Source organism: Mus caroli, chromosome 11 (genome assembly GCF_900094665.2).
Source record: "Mus caroli chromosome 11, CAROLI_EIJ_v1.1, whole genome shotgun sequence".
NCBI classification, from domain to species: Eukaryota; Metazoa; Chordata; class Mammalia; order Rodentia; family Muridae; genus Mus; species Mus caroli.
The window spans coordinates 71,390,206-71,413,097 of NC_034580.1; the positions used below are offsets into that span (position 1 = coordinate 71,390,206).

At 50.2% G+C, this 22,892-nt stretch overlaps 1 protein-coding gene across 4 annotated transcripts in view; it reads right to left on the reverse strand.

The window, feature by feature from the left end:
• Positions 1–22,892, reverse strand: part of Abr (ABR activator of RhoGEF and GTPase) — a 196,143-nt gene that overhangs the window by 27,556 nt on the left and 145,695 nt on the right. For all 4 annotated transcript variants that reach the window (XM_021175886.2, XM_021175889.2, XM_021175887.2 and 1 more), the window contains 10 exons: positions 21,004–21,056; positions 20,301–20,441; positions 18,435–18,556; positions 16,108–16,273; positions 13,531–13,653; positions 13,105–13,180; positions 12,551–12,655; positions 11,469–11,543; positions 9,288–9,385; positions 8,803–8,934 (listed from right to left, as the gene is read on the reverse strand). In XM_021175886.2, the coding sequence (XP_021031545.2) occupies positions 8,803–8,934; positions 9,288–9,385; positions 11,469–11,543; positions 12,551–12,655; positions 13,105–13,180; positions 13,531–13,653; positions 16,108–16,273; positions 18,435–18,556; positions 20,301–20,441; positions 21,004–21,056 (1,091 nt within the window). The remainder of the gene's footprint in view (positions 1–8,802; positions 8,935–9,287; positions 9,386–11,468; positions 11,544–12,550; positions 12,656–13,104; positions 13,181–13,530; positions 13,654–16,107; positions 16,274–18,434; positions 18,557–20,300; positions 20,442–21,003; positions 21,057–22,892) is intronic.

The following is a 22,892-nucleotide window of genomic DNA, read 5'->3' on the forward strand; positions in this document are numbered from 1 at the left end:
CCTGCCTCTGCCTCCCAAGTGCTGGGATTAAAGGCGTGCACCACCACATCCGGCTTTTTTTTTTTTTTTTTTTTTAATTTTAGGGGCTTTTATTCTTAAGTAGACTATTTGATTCAGAACTCAACTCTTAGCTTCACTTTGGGAAAACGCTTACCTCCCTGGGGCTTCCAGTGAGCTAACACTGAGCCCATCCATTCATACAGACTGGTGTTTTCTAGGCCATCTTGATACCCAAGTCACTCTGGGGTCTGCCCCGAAGCTACTGCAGCTCAGCAATTCAGTCAAGGTATGGGCAGGCTGCACGTGATGTGAGCATGCATGCAACCAGGTATTTCATTTCCCAGCGTGAGGACTAGCCGAACAGCAAGCAGAGCATCCACACCCTCATCACCACTGAAGGCAGCAGATCCCACTCAGAGGCAGCCTCAGCTATAACTCAAGAGAATTCCGTGGAATTTGCCTGAGTCCTTTTCTTAAAGCTTTTGTAACAGATTAAAGTAGGCTTCAGATCAGCTACTTTGATTTCTAGGAAGGCAAAGTGCAAGCCCCACCTGAAGGGCGGGCTCCTGATGTTCATCCAGGTTGGAGAAGACAAGCTGTGGGAGTCATCCAAGGCCAGCTGCTGGCATCAAACTGCCTTCTGCCTCTGAAGGGCCCAGGAACCAGAGCTGAGAGGACAGCACTCTCCTCAGGGTTTGTGAGGGTGTTCCCAGGGCCTAAAGGCAGCAGGTACCAAGATGCTTTCTGGACTGGCTTCCCAGTGTGTCTCCTACCTTCAGAGTGGGCCTAAAGGAGAGCCATCAAGCCTGCATGCCAAGATGGAATTCCCAAATAGAGAGGAGCAGGGAGGAAGGGGGCACCCATCTACACCCTGTCAAATGCATCTTGTCTTTCCTGTCTCCAGGATACACTGGTAGGGTCCAGGTTCCCCAAGTCAGGAACACATGGGCAACGGAGGCAGCCTTGCTGAGGCTTGCACCCTCACAGGTCTGCCCTGCCCCCAAGACAAATGTGCCACTATCTACTCTCCATGCCTGGCCTCAGGACCTGCCTTGAGTGACAGTAGCTAAGTGTCATATGGTGGCACCCATCTTTAATCCCAGTACTCGGGAGGCAGAGACAGGGATATCTTTATGAGTTCAAGGCCAGCCTGGTCTACAAGTTGAGTTCCAGGACAGCCAGGGCTGTTACACAGAAAAACCCTATTTCAAACAAACAAAGACCCAACCAACCAAAACAAAATAAAAACCCTGGATAAACAAGAAAAATTAGCAACAGAGACACTGGCTAGGAAGAGAGCCTGCAATAGCTGAAACAGAATGAACCCCTGGCAGGACAATGGTCCCAGTCCCCTAGACCATTGGAGGAGATGGTATCTGAGGCAATGGGCAAACCTATGCCTGTTCCATAGCCTCCTCTCCCCAGGTGACTCTAGGATTGTCAAGTGGTTGTGACCGGGGCAAAGAAAAGCAACTCCCCGCCCCCCCCCCCCCCCCCCCCCAGAGTAGCACTGAGAGCAGCTGACAGCAGGGCCACAAAACATGAACTTGGGGCAAACGATCCTAGACACCAAGCCCTGGACACTCATATCTGGCACAGGCTGGAGGTAAGGGGAGTCCATCTTTCAGAGAGGCCATTGCTGTGTTCTAGAGCAGGGAGCAACCAGAGGCTGTGATGTGTGCCAGGAAGAGACTTAAAGGGCTGGGGTGGTGGGATAAAAGGGAAAGATGGGGCCAGGCGGTGGTGGTGGTGGTGGTGGTGGTGGTGGTGGCGGGGCCCGTGTGCCTTTAATCCCAACACTGGGAGGCGGAGGTAGGTAGATCTCTGTGAGTTCAAGGCCAGCCTGGTCTACAGGTCTTGGATGGCCAAGGCTAAACAGAGAAACCCCTGTCTAGAAAAACCAAAAAGCAAAAACAAAAATCAGGGGGGAAGGGCCACTGACCAAGGCCCCCCCAAACCCCTACCAACTTCCATTAGTTAAAAACATGCCCTCCACCAGGGAACAGGGACCTGGCTGTGGTCACTGAGTTTATAAACAAGGCCTAGAGGACAAACAGGACAGAGAGTGAAGGAGTTCAGAGAGACTATAGGTCACATGAGTCAATGTGCCAGAAGCAGGCTACCGGGGCAAGAACTACCAACAGGACCATTAGAGAGAGTTACGTAGGGACACTGGAGGGTAGGAGGCTGCTGGGGGAAGCCTTCACTCCTGCTCCAGCAGGCTCCCGACCCAGACTCCCTCTAAGCTCTCTCACTCTGCACAGTAATTAAGACCAGAAGCAGCTCTCCTGTAGCTGACAAAGGTCCCTTGTTCAGGGCTCCTCACACGGTGCCCTGAGCCAGCTGAGAGCAGCTCTAGGAGAAGAGGCCAGCTGCTCTGTGCGGGGCAGGGCCACCTCAGAACCTCCACCACAGCTGCTCTGACTCTGTCACCTCAGGACAACAGATCCTGATGTGGCATCCCAGCTCAAACACAAAGGACACTTTAGGTAGCACCCTCGGGAGGGGACTTCTCCACAAGGTATACCCAGAATTCCTGGAGTAGGGAGCTGAGCCTGCCAACTTAAAAGACCCTCCTAATCTCCCAAGTTTGTTCCAGACCCTGTCCTGAGAGCCTCATGGACTTTCATACTCAGTTCTCATCACAACCCAAATCACAGGTAAAAAAACTGAGGCGCCGGGCGGTGGTGGCGCATGCCTTTAATCCCAGCACTCGGGAGGCAGAGGCAGGTGGATTTCTGAGTTCCAGGCCAGCCTGGTCTACAAAAGTGAGTTCCAGGACAGCCATGACTATACAGAGAAACCCTGTCTCAAAACAAACAAACAAACAAACAAACAAAACAACTGAGGCTACAACCGGTGGAGTAACTCAGCCACTCTCCCAAATAATGACCAGAAGGAGCAAGACATAGATCTCTGATCTGTCTGGTCTCAAAGCTCCTTCAAGGCAGGCAGAAGGAGCAAATCCTCTCATGGTTTCTTTACTACATTGGCAAGTCCTGTTTGAGATCTCTGCTCAGTGCTTGTCACTTACAGGGTGCCCAGCAGGCAGACAAATGCAGATAAAATAGGGAAACATGAACGGATGTGCACTCGGAGCTCTGACCTGCTCCTCCGGGTAGATTCCATAACCTGCATCTTACAAGATGGAGGTGAGGAGAGGGAACAATTCCCACTTAACTGGTGAAGAAACCGAGGCGCCAAGAAGCCAGGGAACCAGAAATTATTTCTTTGACCCACAGCCCAGGACTCTTCCCACAGTCTCAAGTCACTGGGTACCACACTCAGTAACTACCCAAGGGAGGATGGGGAGGAGAGCTGAGCAAAGAAAGGAAAGGGGCCAGACGTGCTCCCTCTCTAGGGGGCGGGGCTAAGGGCGGGGCGGATCAGATGTACTCCCTCCCTAGGGGGCCGATCAGAGGCAGCTTAACCACGCTAAACTCCTAACTGTGACCCAGGGTCGCGGGGCTCTGCTGGGTTTTTGCAGCTGGAAGTAAAAAACAGTGAAGGTGGGAAAGGAGACTTGGAAATTTCCAGCTCCAAAGACTATGCTTAAAAAAAGTGTCAGAGTCTAAGGGTGGAGCAAATGCCAGTGTCCACAGATATGATATATCCAATAATAGTGGAATATTATTGAACCCTTAAAAGGAAGGAAAGGGAAGGGAAGGGGTGTGCATGAACCCTGAGGCATTATGATAAGTAGTCAAAAACAGAGGAGAATGGTGGTTGCTGGAGGCTGGGGGAGGGGAGAAGGCAGTTCGTGTTGAATGGGTATAAAGCTGAGGGAGAAGAAGGTAAAAATGTTTCAAAGCCACACCTGGGTGATGGATACAAGAAAATATGTGGATGGATCCGCACAGGTTGTCCTCTGACCTATACAGGTGTGCTGTGGCATGAGCACTCACTCCTACCCTTCTTTCCCCACAGAACAAATAAATAAGTGTAAAATAATACAGAGGGCTAAGTAGGGCACAGTGGCACATTCCTATAATCCTATACTCAGGAGATAGACGCAAGATGCAAGAGATCAGGAGTTCAAAGCCAGCCTTGGCTACACAGAGAATCTGAGGCCAGATTGGGCTACATGAGCTCCTGTTTGGGGGTGGGGGGGGGTGTTTAAAAGTGTTTAAATACTGCCAGATTTGCCCATTTGGGCACTGGAGGTAGAGACTGGCCTTCGTGACTTCCTCCATTTATAAGAGCTCTGATCTCTTTAAATGGCCCCATCATAAAATCACCCTGGCTTGCCTTTCCCCAGCAGACCCAGCCAGCTTTGACTGGTTGGACCCTGGGAATATGCTAATCAGACAGCAGTTGGGGAGATCGCATCTGGAGTCTGGAATGGTGTAGTTAGAAATAGACCAGGATAAACATAGAGGATTCCCCCTGGGAGCAGGGAACCAAAGCAAGCTAATGGAGGATGCTTCAGGCTGAGCTGGGCTATGGGCAAGCCAGCAGGGAGAGGTAGATAGTGCGGTGGCTGTACAGAAAATCCACAAGGAATGGCTCTGGGGGTCCGAAAAGAAAGGGATAATTCCGCAGCCTGCAAGAGAGATGGAACAAGCTGGTAGGGTGTTTCAGTGAATTTCAGTGGCAAAAGGCAGTGGCCTTGAAGTCACACACTGTCTGCATTCTACCAATAAGTACTGTCATTTACTTACTCAGCCAGCGGCCAATCAAAAGCTTTGCCGACTTTGGATAGAGGTCCCTGAATCACAGGCAACCTATGTGAAGGCAGGCTTGTCATTCATCCTTTGTGGTCTTGGTCTCTTTCTCCTCAAGAGACAGGATTGGATGGCCTTAGACCCTGTAGGCCATCTTCTTTTATTCATTCCTTTACCTCCCTTCCACCTGCCTGGCTCACAGCCCCTCCTGTTCAGGGCAAGCTGGATGCCTTAATTTCCTGGCCCACTCCCTACACATTCCTGCTCCTCTGAGCTCACATGAGGGTCCCTCCCCCAAACTCCTGCCTCATTTCTGCTGATCCAGAGCCTGCCCACTCACTAAAGTAACAGACCCTTAAGAGAACAATTACATGCCTGCTACTATATAAACTGATTAAAAGTACCTTAATAATGTGCTTTTAAAATGTATATCTAAAGACTATATACAGGCTTAAACCGGGGTTTATGATACAATGCCATGAAAATAGAGAAAATATACAAAACACACACTATGATTAAGCCTACATAATAGTGTACACACCCAAGGGAGGGGGGAAGGCACAGAATTACATAATAAAGGGTCGTGGGACTCAATGGGAGGGCTGGTGACTGTCAAGGCTCTTCACAATGACTCTAATTTTTCAATACAAACAAACCCTGCTTTTGGAACCAGCGCTCTCAGATCCCACAGCCTCACATCCTTCTTGAAGTCTTCCTCCCTCCAGCCAAATAACCTTCCCTGTTAGTTTCCACCCCATTCCTTACCCAGAGCAATGAGGGCTGCAGAGCACCCTAGCAATGGGCTTTAGAGTTGGTGGCAGAGGCTCTAGGTTAGGGTGCTGCTGATTCTCCTGACTGCACACCTGGACCTTGGACAGGTTATTTGCTCTCACTTCCTCAGTGTGCTTATCTTTGTGAGCCTTCCTGCCCACAGGATGCTGTGGAGACCCCCTGCAGCCATAGCTGAGGGCTTCTGCAGTGCTGGACTCTAAGTCAGTATTGTGCTAGCATCCTGTGCTGCTGTCTGGTAGCCTGCAGTACAATACTAGCCCTTCAATCTGATAGGGTACCCTACACTTATGTGTATTCACTGCAGAGGCACTGTAAATACCACCCCCCATTTATAACCTGCCTGGCCCTTTTCCATGCATTCTGCGTCTTTCTAGGCACACTATGCAGAAACGTTTTGCGTCCAGAGGTGATACTACTCCAACCAATGGCAATCTGAGGCTCTTGTTATGCCAGACAGCAGGGCATCACTCCAGCTCCATCACCAGACCCAGACCGTTAGCCACGCCAAGGCTTTTTACACCTGGGCTGCGAGACTTCTTGATGAAGCCCTAAGATATACAGACAGAGGACCAAGGAGACAGCATAGCATTCCCTGCATACTGTCAGCAGAGGCACTTTGGGCTCAGTGTCCCATCTGTGAAGCAGGACAAAGAGGTCACCTTCCATGCAGAGCTGTATCAGGATCACATCAGACAGCACTTGGGTCTGAGCTTCTCAGAGCACAAATACTGGACACACATGGCAGTGACCAGTGCTACCATTTGTCTGCACTGATTATAACACACAGCCCTGCCTCCACTTTCAGATGAGGTCCTACACCATGGCTACAAGAGAGCAACCCATCACAGAAGCAAATACCTAGAGCTCAGCCTCGGGGTCCCCTCACTCATCCCAGGCTGGGCTGAGTGGAGGCATCCCCCTCTCTCTCCCCATCGAGCATTCCTTAGGTCCTACCTCCTCTCCCACCAAGCTCTCAGGACCCGGGAAGGGAAGCAGCAACCTGGGTTCCAGAATTAGTAGACACCTTAAACATGTGGCAGCTATGGAAACAGGCTGTCCTACAGCTCCGTGGGGCCTGGCCATGTGGGGCTGTCCAGTGCAGACTATCCATCCAGCCTGGCTGTCTCAGTGGCTCTGAGGTAGCTACAGTGCAGGGCTTTAAGAGCCACATCACCCCCTCCCCAGTGCCCAGGAGATGGTGAGGTGAATCCATGGCTCAGAGCCCGGGTTGTGCTCAGGAGGCTGAGTGCTAGAGAACTTCAAAGGCCTCCTGAGGCCCTGGGCTCTGAGCTGCCCACTCACTGGCCTGGTCGGCTGGCAGCTGGGACGTTTGTGTTTCTTTTAATATCAACTCTCAGGCATTTAACATTCTTCGAAGCTAAAACCAGAAACGTTTTCCTTAGCAGAATGTGCTTTCGGCTTTGCCAAATACAACCTGGCAGCCTCCCCTCCCCCGCGACCTCCATCTGCTCCTGTCTCCAAGAGCCGGTGATTTATGGTGTTTCCTCTGGGCCTGAGCAGCACCGTGAGGGCAGAGGGAGCTGGGCTGCCTGCCATCCAGGGGGAGACTCCTGGCCCCGGGATCTGAGTGGAGAGAGGCAGTGGGCCGCAGTGCTCACTGAGCTGGCTGCCCTGGTCATGCTTACATTTCACAGTCATCAATGGCCCAGGCAGTGTGGCAGCTTCTTACATCGCTTGGCTGCTTGGCTGCCAAGGCTGGCCAGGCCAGCCTGGAACTTGTTCCCTGCTTGTTGCTTGGGCCTTGACCAAGGCCATAGAGGTGAGGGTTTTGCTACTTAAGAGGATATGTGACAGGGATTGGATTCAGAGAGCTTTCTGTCATTCTTATTTCCGAAACAATGAAGGGCTGGCACGTGGTTGCCTAGCAGCACTGTCTCCCTGGCGACAGCACCAAGGAGCAGGGTACAGGTCCCTCAGCATCAGAAAAGCTGTGCTTAAGAACATGAGGCAGATGGCTGGGCCTCGACCAGAGGGTACCACCCCTCTATTTAGATACTGAACCCAAGACAGGTGGGGGATGGGGATACCCACATACCTCCCAGTGGCACCAAGTAAAACACCAGAGAACAATCAACACTGTCTTAAAAAAGAACACAGTGGTTACAACCCTTAGAGGACCCAGGATTTGTTTCTAGCACCCTCTATCCTTAATACCAGGGGGTACAACACCTTCTCTGGTTCCGCCGGCACCAGTCACACAAGCAGTGAATACACATGCACGCAGGCAAAATCCCCATAAACATGAAATAAAAACAAGTATTAAAAAAGAGTGACACATGGGGCTGGAGAGATGGCTCAGCGGTTGAGAGCACTGACTGCTCTCTCTGGGGTCCTGAGTTCGATTCCCAGCAGCCACTTGGTGGCTCACAACCATCTGTAATGGGGTCTGATGCACTCTTCTGGAGTCTGTCTAAGAATAGCTACAGTGTACTCATATAAATAAAAATTTTTAAAAATCTTTAAAAAACAAAAAAAGAGTGACACTCCCTGCCCAGGACGAATTTGGTATGCATGTTGGGGTCAAAAGTTAAGAGACCCAGAGCATCCATGCCTGCCACCCAGCCTTGTCATTATCTCCCTTAAGTTCACAGTCACAGAATCTGCACACACTGTGTCTTAAGGGTGAGGCCACACAAGGTGCCAAGCAGCAGTGTGAATGGCTCCATGCTAAACATTATCTCTCAAGCTTTCTCGAGAAGATAAGTAGATAGCAGCATTTTTCAAAACTGGCACAATGCCTCAGAGATGCAAGTGCACACAGACCCTTCCCCTCATTTCCATCTTCTGGGTACCAGGAAACACTGAGACACGTGCACTCACTGAGGCTCTGACTCTGTTGACATCCTTTCCCTCCCCTCCCCACCACCAAGACCGAGACTCCCGTCACAGGTGAGGACAGTACAGGAACTTGGAGCCAGGCAGCCCTGCTGATCCTAAGCCCTTGTGGTAGAATGGCAACCACTGGGGCACATGTGACTCCCCTCTGTCTCGCGCCCATAGCACACACAGCTCATTACAAGCATCTACATCTCTTCCTGCTTATGACAGCCTCGTGATGCTTCCCAACATAGCATCACACAGAAAACCACCAACAGACTGAATGTTACTATGACAACAAAGGCAAGAACACGGTAGTCTACCTGGGCCAGGTATGGTCGCCAGGGGACCCAGGATCTCTGGGCAGCTGGATCACAGCAAGGAGCCAACTTTGGGTTACTTGTCTTAGCTTTGAGCCAAAGTCAGAAAAGACCAAACAAGGAATAAGAAGGGCTTCTTAACTGTACAACCCTGGCCTACAGCTCCAGGTCTCGCCCCGGTTCCTTACCTGGATCTGCCCCTTGCCCATGATCTTGTCCACAATCTCATTGTTGTCTTTGTTGACCTTGGTCTTGTCGTAGCACTTCTCATAACACAGGATCCTCAGGGACTGTGAACCCTCCAGCTCAATCTCAAACTCCTAGTGAGAGACGGGAAGGAATGCAAGCCCTGAGCTTCTGAAGGGGAGACTTGTGGCTTTCCAATGTCCCAGCAAGTGTGGGTGTTGGCTTTGCAAGGCTTGGGTGGGCAGGACCCAGGAGGGCCACATCACGAGACAAAGAGGGGCACTGGTACTTTCTGGAGTGAGGCCTCTATGTGACTGGTGGAGTGGGGTTGGGGACCTTATCTGAAACCCCAGGATTCACCGACCTAAACACTGGTCTGCAAGCAGACGACTAGTGAAAGTAAAGGATTAGGGAGATACAGCTGGTCCAGCCAGTGATGTAGTCACCCTCTGCAGAGCAAACTGGGACATGAGCCTCCTCTACTTACCTCATCCCACTTGGGCTCTGTCGTGTCCCGAAACACCCTGGTCTTGGCTTTGCTGACAAAATAGCCAAAGGAATCCACCTCCAGAGTACAGTAAAGATCTGTAGGAGGAAGGACAGACATACCAGGTGAGGCCTGACCAGGGGCCAGGACACAGGGAGTGGTCAAGGGCTCAGGAAGGAAAAGGTACAGGCTCTGAGGGGCAGAATCTGAGCTTTAAGCATTAAGCATACATGGATCCTACAGTATCTCTATTGACTACGCAGCCTGGGCAAATCCCTGGGACCTCAGCTTCCTGTGTACAGAAAAAGTGACCACAGGGAGCTGCCACAAGACCATCACAGGTAATGAGGTGGCAAAGGCCCTGAACGTGCCTCGGCACTGACCACTCTGAGTTTCCTCTGGGTGTGCTGTTGGTGTTCGGTAAATCCAGTGTCATGTAGCCCTTTCAATCTCCTAACTATCCAGGGACAAAGGAGGCCCGCTTCCTGTCTCTGAAGTGCTCACTGCAGGAGAGGCAAACTGTAAGTGGCACAATAGCATGGCAGGCGCCGTGACCCTGAGTATGATGGGGACACCAAGTGGAGGCCCATTCACTCCAGAAGCAATGCTGACTGACTGAACGGCTGCTGAGGGGCTGATAGCATGAACTTGGTATGAAGGGGCCAGAGCCAGGAACCCTGAGTTTCTGAGCCTGTGTGTTATATTACTTCACATCTCTGTGACTCAGTTTCCTCACCTGGCAAACAGTTAGGAACTGTAAACTCACTGGAGAAGAAATAGAATAACAAGTTTAATTGAGGGCTGGAGAGATGGCTCAGGGGTTAGGAGCACTGACTGCTTTTCCAGAGGTCCTGAGTTCAAATCCCAGCAACCACATGGTGGCTCACAACCATCAGTAATAGGATCTGATGCCCTCTTCTGGTGTGAAGACAGCTACAGTGTACTCACATACATAAAATAAATAAATATTAAAAAAGAAGTTTAATTGAAGATAGGTTTGGTGGTACACACCTTTAATCCCAGCACTTGGGAAGCAGAGGCAGGTAGATCTCTGTAAGTTTGGGATCAAACAGCTTGATCTACATAGAGAGTTCAAGGCCAGCCAGAGCCACATAGTGTGTCTTTTTGTCTTTAAAAAAAAAATTAACTGAAATGGAGTATTGCTCAGTGGTAAAACACTTGCCTAGTATGTGCAAGGAATGAGGATCCATCCCCAGTACCCCATGCAGTGCATACATACACAATAATATTTAAGCCCACTTTTAGGTCAATAAAAACAAATGTGATTGTCATAATTTTTTTTTTGAGGCATACTAGTGTATTCCTTTAATTCCATCACTCAGAGCAGAGGTAGGCAGATCTCTGCGAGTTTGAAGCCGGCCTGGTCTACAAAGGAAATTCTAGGACAACCAGGGCTACATTGAGAGACTCAATTTTGTCTCAAACAGAATTTTTTTTTAAAAAAGAGATGTTGGGCTGGTGAGATGGCTCAGTGGGTAAGAGCACCCGACTGCTCTTCTGAAGGTCTAGAGTTCAAATCCCAGCAACCACATGGTGGCTCACAACCACCCGTAATGAGATCTGATGCCTTCTTCTGGTGCGTCTGAAGACAGCTACAGTGTACTTACGTATAATAAATAAATAAATCTTTAAAAAAAAAAAAGAGATGTCTTAGACTTATTTTATGTGTATGAGTGTTTTGCCTGCATGTGTATCTGTGCCCCACGTGTGCACCCAGTGCTTGTGGAGACCAGAAGCGAGAGCTGGATCCCTCGAACTGGAGATAGATGGTTGTGAACCACCATGTGGGTGTTGGGAACAGAACTCCAGGCCCGTGACTGCCTTCTATAGAGAAGGAAGCTGAGCCTCAGAAAGGTTAGAAAGCTTGTCCAGCATCACAGAATAATCACAAGATGCGAGTTTGAGTTTCGGTGTCTGTGGATCTAAAGGTAAGGCTTGGAGGAGACAAATGGTGAAGGTGATTTCCCTGCCGAGAGGAGCTAGCTACTAGCTTTCGAGGATAAGTCTCACAACTCAGGCATGTTGGCAGGGCCCCAGCATGGGGAGATCAGAGCTGAGCAGTTGAGGAAAGAGGGTCCTGCATAGTGGAACCTCAGGGACTTGCTATGAAAGATGGACAGTAGCCACACAACTTCTTCCCGGGGCTGAGGAGGCACTTACTGGCTGACTGTTTAAAGCCCTTGGCAGAGTGGACGATGACATGAAGGAAGCCGTACAGTCCTGGAGACTCATCATCTGCAAGAGAGCAAGAGGAGGCTAGAGGTGTTGGAGACTCACCAGCTTTTCCACTCTGAGCTGGCAGGGGCTGGAGGGCAGACAGGGGTCTGTGGTCCACAGCACCACCCGCTGGCCAGCGGGACACAAGTCCATTGCTCACTGTTTTCCCACAGTGTGTGCAGCTCTAGGTAAGAAGGTGTCCTTTCTGCTCAGACTGAGAGCTAGAACAAATGTCTTAGGCCGGGCATTCAGTATCTTCCTCTCTCTGATCATGGTTTACCCCAAGGCTGCCCTCCTCTGCCTAATCCTTCAAAATGAAAACAGACTAATTTGAATCACTTTGTTCTAATAGGAAAGGCAAGGCTCTGAGGGAAGCCTTGGATCTTGTTCGAGACACAAAGGTCCCCAGGCGAGCCTGAAGAAATCTGGCTTTCGAAAGTCCTTTCATGGTCTGAATGGTGGCACATGCTGTAATCCCAGCACTATCGAGAAGGCAGAGAAAGGAAGATTAGGAGGTCCCAGAGCAGATGCCATTCCACATCAGGGGAGCTGACCCTGGCCAGTCTCTAGCCTCAGCTCAGCTCTCCAGCTCAGAAGCCTTCTGTAGGCCCCTGGGATCACGGCACCACTGCCAAACTCCCTTGCTTGGCATTTAAAGCCTACCAAATCTACTTCCTGAGACCCCTGGCCTGATTTCTCATATCCCTCTCTAGTCTACCTAATGTGTCATCCTTCCCTGGCAAATCCTTGCCCCATCCTGCAGCCTTCTTCTGTTCTGCTGGGGTGAGTTCCAGCATCATCTCTAGGAGGCAGACTTTTTACTCAAACTGGATGGGGGCCAAGGAATACCTGAGCCCTGGAGAGAGTATGTCCCATTTACAATCTCTATATATCTGGCAAGAGGACAGTTTCAGCCACATTGGGCAGTGAGATCAGCCACCAGCAGGCATGCCTAGCCTCTTACCCTGGGAATGCTCTGGGAACCTGGACCTGCTGGCTGGGCAGCCTGGAGTTCCAAATCTTACCATCTTTATTGCTGGTGACAGGAATGTTGTGCACGGTCCTAAGCTTGAAACAGGATCCCGTGAGCACCTGGAGCTCCACAGAGCTCAGGACAAAGGCCTGGAGATCTGTGGGAGAAGCCGAGAGCAGAGGGAGCGTCATTATAGGTCCTCAAGAACCTACTGGTATCCTTGCAGGTGCTTCAGGAGATCAGCTTAGTGTCTAGTGTTGGAGTCGGTTCTCTGGGCAAAGGGAAAGTCCTGCAGGTATTCCCATGAGCACAGCTGCGGGTGTCATCAGAGGTAAGAGCTATATGCAAAGAGGCTCATGTGTGTGCGTGGGAAGCAAGGAGTAGAAGGACACCCAACCTAGGACCCTAGATGGCCTGTCATGAATTCACTGTGTGGCTTAATTGGACCTCAACAGAGAGTAACACTCCAAGAGTGCCACCTCCCTGGCATCTTAAGGAGACTCTGAGGGCTAAAGAGAGCCACTGGAGGTAACAAGCTTGGAAAGACACAAGGCCCTTGATGGCAAGGACACCTTCGGAGCAGTGCGGAACCAGGCAGGACTTTACCCTTCTTCTGGAGCTTCTGAATCGCTTCTCTCCACTCCGACCTCTCATAGTCCGAAGACAGAAGAAACAGGTAACTCTGGAGGGAGGGAGAAGCAAGCGTTCAGTGCGGTGGCCACCCTCACCCTCCAGGTGCCCCATCCAAGCCCAATCAGGCCCTCGGAAACTGACGGAGGAGGCAGTTAGGGTGGGGGCTGTCCTTTTTAGGAAGCCAGGTAACAAGAGTGGCGGTGGCAGTGCCAATGGCGGCCAGCAGAGGGCAGTAGCTTACTGCAGCTGGAAGAGCATATCCAGGACTTGGAACTGAGGACTGGGAAATGGGGTTTCCAGCCCCTGCCCCTGATTCCCATGGGTCAGTGCCAGAAGCCACAGGGAGTGGGCAACCTTGTGCTAAGGGAACAGGTGGCCCTCCGCCCCGCTCCTCCTGACCTTTCCATTCCGATTGTGTATCCGGAAAGGGATCGTCGGGGAATTGAGCAGCAGTAAGAACTCATTCTCAAACATCTTCTTTTTGAGGCGCTCAATGGCTCGGCTCTGTCCTTTGTTGGCTTTCTGCAGGAGATGAGACACGGCTGTTTCCCCTCATCCGAAGTTCATATCTCACTCAGCTGTGCTAAGCACAGCGTTCTCCTGTGTGCTAATCAGGTTCTCATTTGCTATAGTTCATGCGGTATTGGTATCTAGGGCCCGCAGGTTTGCACCTCCCAAGAGCCAGCTAATTCCTAACTAACCCTCCTGCGAGCATTACCATTCACATGCAACTAACCCAAGGGCCCTCTTCAGACACCCACAAGCAGGCCAGACAATTAGACCACCCAGCCCCCAGAGCCGCCCCCCCCCAATAGTACTAGAACTACCCCATTCTACACACTTCCTCTGTCTGCTTCACCATAGAAACCCCAATGACCTGACAAGTCCTGAGGCTTTCAAGCGGCCATGGGTAAGGTAGTAAGGCTTCCCCATCACGCAATCACCGCTACTAGAAACCAACAGACACCTTTCAGGACAGAGCCCCAGCTGTGTGTGGTGTGCATGTATGCATTCATATATGTGTGAGCACTTGTGTGTAGGCTCAAAGGTGATGATGGAATCGCCCTTGATCCCTCTTCCACCTTATTTTTTGAGGTAGGGTCTCCCAATCAAACCTAGAGCTCACTGACAGGGCTAGTCTCAATAGCCAGGTTGGTCTGGGGTTCCAAGTGCTGGGATGACAGGATGGCCACCCCACCCAGCCAGTGTTCACATGGGTCCTTTTTATCTGACCTGTGGTTTCTTACTTGAATGGCAAGCACCTTAAACACTGAGCCATCTCCCCAGTCCTTAACGTGTTAGTCTGGCAAAACTCTTAACAAATCTCACAGCCAGCTCTGTGGCAGTGGCTCTCACATCCTGTTGGAAGAAGCTAACAAGTTTCTCAGAAGCAGCTCTAAGTGAATGCACACAGCTGCAGAGACACAGGGAAGTAATGTGGACTGTAAACCCCGCTTCCTACAGGGAATGAACCAGGAACAATCCAAATACCAGGTACATGCTCGGCAGTTGAACAGAAAATAGCTGCTAAAGGGGATCTGACAACCCAGAACTCTAGGTGTGGTTCTGTGTGAAGCTTAAAAAGTACCAGAACAGGATAGGACATGTGCTCTGGTTACACACACACACACACACACACACACTCACTCACTTCAAGTTGTTAACCATGTAAGGTGGCTGATAATCACTCTTGCACTGTCTACTAACGTTATAAGCATCTATTACATTGATGACTAGATAAAATGAGTTTTAAACATTATCAGTGTGGCCAGCAAGGTGACTCAGGGGGTAAACTGAGGGAGTCAGGTTTTTTTTCTTCCATCATGTAGGCCTGGGGACTGAACCCAGGTCCTCGGGTTTGGTGGCAAGTGCTTTTACCCACTGTGACACCTCACCTTCCCCAAGCCACTGCTTTTGAACAGAGATGTAAGGCTACACATTCTCCTCAGACAGCACTTTGGCCTTATCCCACGAGTTTGGAGCTGCAGTATTTTTCTTTCTTTCTTCCTTCCTTTTTTTTTTTTTTTTTTTTTTTTTTTTTTTTTTTTTTTTTTTGGTTTTTTGAGACAGGGTTTTTCTGTGTAGCCCTGGCTGTCCTAGAACTCACTCTGTAGACCAGGCTGGCCTCGAACTCAGAAATCCACCTGCCTCTGCCTCCTGAGTGCTAAGATTAAAGGTGTATTTTTCATTTCTTTTTCTTTTTTTTTTTTTAGTATAAAATGAAGTTTATTTTGGGACATGAGAAGGGGGATTAAGAAGGGAGTAAAAGAGAGAGGACAGAAACCAGAGAAACAGAGGAGAGAGAAAATAGTCCTTTTGGGAATACATGGGGGAGGGGAGGAGGGAGAGAGAGAGAGAGAGAGACAGACAGACAGACAGACAGACACAGAGATTGATTTTCATTTCTTATGCACTTTCTAAATAGCTTTCCCTTTTTGAGTCCCCTCCTTAAAATACTAACTTTCTAGTTTACTTTGTATAATTTTTCTACAGTGAAGTCTGTGAATATGACCCACAGGCTATTCACTCTGTGGACCAACACAGAACTACCTGTGGCTGGTGTGTGTGTGACAAGACTCTGATCTACTTCTTAGCACATGCTTTGGCCAACTGCTGTACCGGGTCCCCTCTCCCTGTTTAGTTCCCTTGAGATGTGTCAGTTTCTCACAAGGCCTCCTGTGTGTGCTTTTTCTCAAGAGAGCCTCTCTCATTCCTCCTCTCTTGCTTCCCCTTTCTATCATGTGCAATACACGCGGTTACTGAGGAAACATTCCATTTTTAATGTCCCCAGCCCTCCCTCAGCACTTACACAAGCAGGGGCTACCATTCTTGCATCCATCCTCCCTCCCCGATCGCACCTGTAAGCCTGCAGCCCACCTCTCTCCACCTCCCGATCGCACCTGTAAGCCTGCAGCCCACCTCTCTCCACCTCCCTTCGGACACCCAGTTCAAAACCGCCCCGGGGACATGGCTTACCTCCTTCTGGATCTCACTCTTGAGGGCAGAGATCTTCATTTTCATGTCCTCTAGCTCGTGGTCTGGGAAGGGGTGCACCTGGGGACTGGCCTCTGACTCCTCAGGGGATGGGAACACTAAGTCAGCCAGAGGGATGTACCACTTACAGTCATACTGCTGATGCTTTCTGTAAGCAAGCATGGGAGATGTGAGCTAGGCAGAGTAGCCTCTTCAGTGCACAACTGCTCGCCCAGAGCAAAAAAACCTACCCACGAAGGGATCTGCTGAGACGCACGGGAGGCAGGAACACTCCCTGCTCTTGGGGAACGCTAGGCACACACTTGTGGAAGGAACACTGAGAACCAGATCTTGGTCAGCCAGCAGTGAAGCCAAGCTTTTCACCCCAGTGTGACTGGTGCTTTTAAATATCCCAAGTCACTGTGTATCAAGACTGAAGCCTTCCTGGCCGAGCTCATGTTTTCCCATCTCTTGCCATCTCTGCTAGTCTATCCACAGGGAAGCTCCCAATCGCTGTCCTTTAGAGAGGAGATGGGCTAGAGATTCAATTCCGAATGCCAGTTCCAATCCATAGGGAGCATACAAAGTCCTGGGCTGAGAGTCATAGAACTACACCCAAGCTGGGTCTGGTGGCACATGACTTTAACCCCAGCATTCAGAGGTAGAGGCAAGTGGGTCTCTATAAATTCAAGGCCAGCCTGGGCTACATAGACAGATCCATGACAGGCAAGGCTACATAGCAAGTCTCTCTCTCTCTCTCTCTCTCTCTCTCTCTCTCTCTCTCTCTCTCTCGCTCTCTCTCTCAGCCTAGTGGGAAAGGGTGCTATGATTACTATCTGCTGTGGGAGAAAAGCTGAACACCAGGGAGCCCCACATCTTGTTAGCCATGCTGTAGACCATGCCCCTCAGTACTTCCCTTCCCAGCAGGCACTGGGGGCTCCTGGATGCAGCTCAGGAGCACACTCCCAGTACACAGCTTTCTATTGGCATCTCTGTGGTAGTTCCTGGGAGTCATGTCCTCAACTGAAGCCCACAGTGACCTCCTCTCTTCTTCCAATTCCTCTGAGGAATAGATTTGTTCCCAGTTCTGTTCCCTTATGTTACTCTAGGGACAAAGATCTCCCTCTATAGTATGAGGCAACATGTTTAGCATATAATAGGTTATACATGACAGAATGTATCCACTCTACTGAAAAGGAGTTGCAAGTAGCCATGTGACCTTGGGCAACTTACTTGCCTTCTCTTTAGCTTCTGACTTTGAAATAGGGAAAATAACAACCACTTTGTGAAGGTGAGAGGAAGACTAAAAATAATGTATCTGAAACACTTGTCATGGCGCCTGCAGTGGTGGGAGATCTCAACAAATGGCAGCAGATGTAGTGAATACCCATGGAACTGCAGGTAGCAAAAACTTTGTCTAGTAAGGAGAGAATACTTGAGTAAATTATGGCATGTCCACTTAATATCATGCAGGAAAGTAAAGTGTTTGGAAGGACGCAGCAGTGATAAGAAAACGCTTACGGCACGGAACAGGGAAAGCCCAAGCTGGATGAAGTGGTGGCACACACCTCTGATTGACTAGCACCCAGGAGGCAGAGGCAGGAGAGCTCTGAGTTCAAGGCTAGCCTGGTCTACATAGGGTGTTTCAGAACAGCCAGGGCTACACAGTGAGACCTACCTAATAAATAATAATCAGGTAAGTGTAAAAAACAAAAAGCAGTGCCCCAAATCGGGCATTCTATTAGTACAACTATAAGAAAAAACACAAAACCATTTTAAAAAATGGGAAAGAAATATAGTCGCAGAAGACTTATGCTTATGTTCAGGGAGGTTATTTTTTCCTGTAATATATTACAATAATAATAATATCAGCATGATTTCTTTTTAGAAAAGGCTACACAGTAAAACTGAATCGAATATATGTGTGTATGGTCTCAAACTGTAACCCTGGAAGCCTTAAACTTGCTGTGACCTTACTGTGTTAGCCTCCCTACAGATATAAGCCACCACTCTTGGCTAACATGCCTGTTTTTTCTTTTTTTCCCTTTTTATTTTTTTTAAATATTTATTTATTTATTTATTTATTTATTATATGTAAGTACACTGCAGCTGTCCTCAGACACACCAGTCAGATCTCCTTAAGGATGGTTGTGAGCCACCATGTGGCCGCTGGGACCTGAACTCAGGACCTTCAGAAGAGCAGTCGGGTGCTCCTACCCGCTGAGCCATCTCACCAGCCCGCCTGTTTTTTCTTAAAGGGGAAAACAGAAGAAGAAGCACACTGCCCAAGCCAGTTGTCCCTGACTGTGACCCCAAACCCATATCCTCACCCTGCTGAGGTCTTCTTTAGCTTGGCACACAGCAGAACATCTGTGAAGAGAAAGACATGCCGCAGCTTCCGGGAGCTCTCAGACATTTCCACCAGGAAGCCGTCCTTCACCAGCTGCCGAGTCTGAAGGAGAGAGAGCACAGCCCCCACCTGCTCAGAGGGAGGAGAGCTTCGAGGACCCAGCCTGCACTGGCTTGGGAGTCTTGATTGGACTCCAGACTCAGCCCTTTCTCAGCTGCTCTCTCCTCTCATCTCAGATTTATTGTCTGTGCAGCTAAGAGAATGGCGTCTGTATCGTGAAGCAGTACTCAGTGTGGAATAGCACAGTGCAGGGGCACCCCATATGTGACTGACAGTCAGAAGGGGCACCCTTCCCCACAGTTCTCGGCAGCGTCCCCCGGATTAATAAAAACTCTCTAGAATAGTTTGGTTTCTCCATCCTTGGCCATGAACACCTCCAATCTCACATCTCCTCCCAATGGAGAGTTTGATCTAGTTTCAGCTTGTCTTGCTCAGCCAACCCACTCAGGCTCGCCCATGCTACCTTCTCAGTGGATTCTTCAACTACGGATGAAAGACGCTGGAATTTCCCCAAGGGGAGCTATAGCGATCGGGACAGTCAGAAGCATTTCAGTGCTCATGAGACATGTATCGTTTCCTCCCTGCCACCCTCAGAGCTAGTGGGCTTCTCCAGAGCTGTCACCATCTATTCCAGCCTTCCCAGTGTGCACGAAACGCTGTGTGACCTACATACACTATCGTCTGTGGGTGAGCATAACGAAAGGATATGAGTTAGACAACCTGAAACCGATAGCGCTCTATGCCTTCTAGAGATTTTTTTTCAGATATCCTTAGAGTAAAACTAACTAGTGCCATTTTCTGGGATGCTGCAAGCCAGGGCCGGGAACTGCGTACAGACAGCTCCATGCCCCATTAGCCGTGCTCCAGACCCTGTCCCTCATTACTGCCTTTCCCAGTGGACGAGGAAGACTCATAAATGAAACAAAGGAGCAGAAACCCAGTCAGCCTTCCCCCTAAAAGCTACTTAATTACCTCAATTAGACTAAAGGCACTGTATCTGGGCCAGTCTGTTGACCACTGAGGGTCACCGTCTCCCCAGTTCCTCACACTGCTTTCCCACTCTTCCATCAGGAAGCTTCCCACCCCATCCCAGGGGAGATGTATTGCCACATCTAGGTGTTTCTGAGGACATATCGTCAGCCTGGGTGGCCTAGACCATGTCCAGTACTAACCATGCCCAGCACTAACCATGTCCAGTACTAGCGCTTTCTGTTGTTGGGCTCGTTGCCTAGCCCTGGACCTCCAAGTATGTTCCCTAAGTGTCTCCTAGGGGCTCCCAGAGAGCATCATCCCAATGGCAGCAAGGATGTTTACCAAGAATGAGGTCCCCAGAGGTCCAGCTTCTAGTGGGGGGCAACGTGTTTAGTTTGACAGCCCAGTTAAGGATCTAGTTTTGACACTTTTATCTGGGGATCCCCCTGCCAGGCTCAGAGATTATTTTAACAGGTTTATTACAGGGACCTATGAAACAACAGTCTTAAAGTTCTTTTACGGGGGGAGAGGGGAATTGGTTTGTTCGAGACAGGGTTTCTCTGTGTAGCCTGGGCCTGGAACTTGCTCTGTAGATCAGGCTGGCCTCAAACTTATAGAGATCCTCCTGCCTCTGCCTCCCGAGTACTGGGATTAAAGGTGTGCACCGCCACTGCCCAGCCAGTCATAAAGTTCTTAACCTAGGACCTGACATGCTATAGCTAATCAGGGTGGCCAAGGACAGCAGGGACAAGGGACCTGGCCGACTGTCTATTCCTCAGTCTAGGTGTGAAGTTATGCAGGGCCCTGAACTCACCTCTCCCTTGGGGGTTGTGACTGCAGTCCGGCGAGGATCAATGTCCTCGTTAATGCTAGACAGGAAATTCTGGGAGATGCGGAGAGCATCCTGAAGCAGCGGGTAGTCCGGGTGGTCCACGGGTGTGTGCTTCAACAGATCCTGGGGAAAGATGGGGGCGGGGAGTGAGTGGAGAGGAGATGGTTCCAGTTCAGTGAGACGACACACATGCTATCCTCCAAAGAATTCTGAGGGGGCGCTCTCAGGACCCACCCTCTAACTCAGCCATTCCTGTGAAATCAGAACGGAACTAGGGTCTGAGGGGCAGTGGTGAAGGCATTTAGTGTTCCTCTGATTTCTGCTGAGCTCGGGTGACTCTTTTCCCTAGGGACTGCGGCAGGTGAGGCCACACCTCACCAAACAGCTTGGGAACCCTCCTCTACACACTGTACAGCTGCTCCAGGGCCCTGGAGACCATGAGGCAGGGAACAAAGCAGCAGCAAGTGTATGCCTCCTGAGGAGAATTTGGCCAAGTAGCAAGCTTAGTAGCCAGGCTATATTTAGGACACTGCCCCGTTGGCATGGTTACCATAGGCCAGGCTGGCAAAGTCAGGGCCCAGGGACCCTCTCCCTTGTTCCCCAAATGGAGCCTCAATGATTTCAATGCCTTCACACAAAACTCCTAACCCACCCACCTCTGGCCACAATGGGACATGACACTCACGTGAAGGACCAGGGTGCTCCGGGTGACTCGGTCAATTGGCTTGTACAGCAGAGCTGTAGGGAAGGCCGAGAAAGGAGACAGGACGATGAAGTAAAACTCTGCACCATGAAGATGGGCTTTTTACCCCATCCTGTCTTGTTTCTCCAAATGAACAGTCGCTCGGAAGCCAAGAGGGTTCTGTGGCAACTTATACCTCCCTTTTCACTCCGTGGAGAAGCCAAATAAAACAAACACACACAGCTCTGTCCACTCAGGCTCCCTCCACACCTGAACCTTCCTCTCCTCACCCAGGCCTGTGCTGGCTAGGCTCCCCTGGCCCCAGCCCCAGACACACAGACATACCCAGGGAGGCCCTTCAGCATGCTGTGGTGCCCTCAGGACTCCAGGATGGCCAAAGGTACTTGCTACTTTTCCAGAAGGACACCTCCCACCTGTCAGTCACTCTCAGGCTCTTCCAGTCTCAGGACTGACACAGAGCCACATGCTGCATTCATTCCCATTCACACACTTGGCCTCAGCTCTGTGAGAAAAGACTCCTTATGCCCTCAAGCCCGCTGACAAAACAGGATAGGCCTGAGGGGCCAAAAGGCAAGGCAGATCGCACTCCATCCCCAAGCCTGTGGCAGACTGAGAAGCAAGGCTTCCTGAAGGAATCTGGGTGCAGTCTTGCTACAGAAGCCCCAAAGAAGCTGGAGAAAATGCAAGGCCAAGCAGGTCCCATGTGCCACACTCTTCGGTGACCCAGACATTGAATGGCGATTACTCAGATTCACCAGGGACTGGTAAGAGGCTGCAGTCAGCAGCCTAGCACTTCCTATAGACTGCTCTTCCCAACCTAGGGCTGGATATTCAAATGCTGGGACCATGAAGTTTGGCTTCCTGTCACAGGTACTGTAAAAGGCAGGATGTTAGTTGAAGAAAAAGAATCCTGACTGAATGTCCCACAGAATTTGACCAAATCCTAAATTCCTTACACATGGACAGTCCCCAAACCAGTCTCCCAAAGCCCTAGATACCTCGTGAGGTGTTAAGCCATCACTTCAGGGAACACCCTGGTGCTCTGGCGATGTATGCTAAGTGCCCTATCTGTAGCTCTTGTTTGCTTGGCTGCCCATTAGGATCACAGGCAAGCTCTTAAAAGAAACAGATGTCCCCTTCTACACTTCATCGACTAAACCAAGATCTCCAAAGGATTAAAAAAAAGCTATTTTGCTGAGATGGATGTATATCAGCAGCTGACAAATGCTGTTTTATTCCCGTTACTCTTTTGCAGTTCTTTCTTTTTCTTTTCTTTTCTTTTTTCTCTTCTCTTCCCTCTCCCTCTCTCTCTCCTTTTTTTGTTTTTTGAGACAGGGTTTCTCTGTATAGCCCTGGCTGTCCGGGAACTCACTCTTGTAGACCAGGCTGGCCTCGAACTCAGAAATCTGCCTGCCTCTGCCTCCTGAGTGCTGGGATTAAAGGCGTGCGCCACCACTGCCCTGCTGCAGTCCTTTCTTAACCAGCCATTTCTAGTAGCCCCCCTGATGACCCACAGGGGATGGAATGGGCCGATCCATGGGTTTAGGGTGTACTGGGACAGTGAGAGCAAGGGTTGGCCGTGCATGTTGGGTCTCATCTCTGAGGATGTCTGAGGCACCCCATCCACCTGTAGCTCAGGCATCTGCACTGCAGTGTGAGAACTCATACTAGAAACACTGAGACCTTGTGGCGGGCACAAGGTCAACAGACACAGGCTGGGGTGGGCCCGAGTCCCCTCCCCCAGGAAAGCTGACACTGAAACATCAGCTTCTGCAGCCCTCTCTGGGTCCCAGGAGGAAAGGGTTTCTGACTAAGCTCAGAAGTCTGCAGAAATGGTGGATCAGGTTTCAGGGGGTATTAATATACCTGAA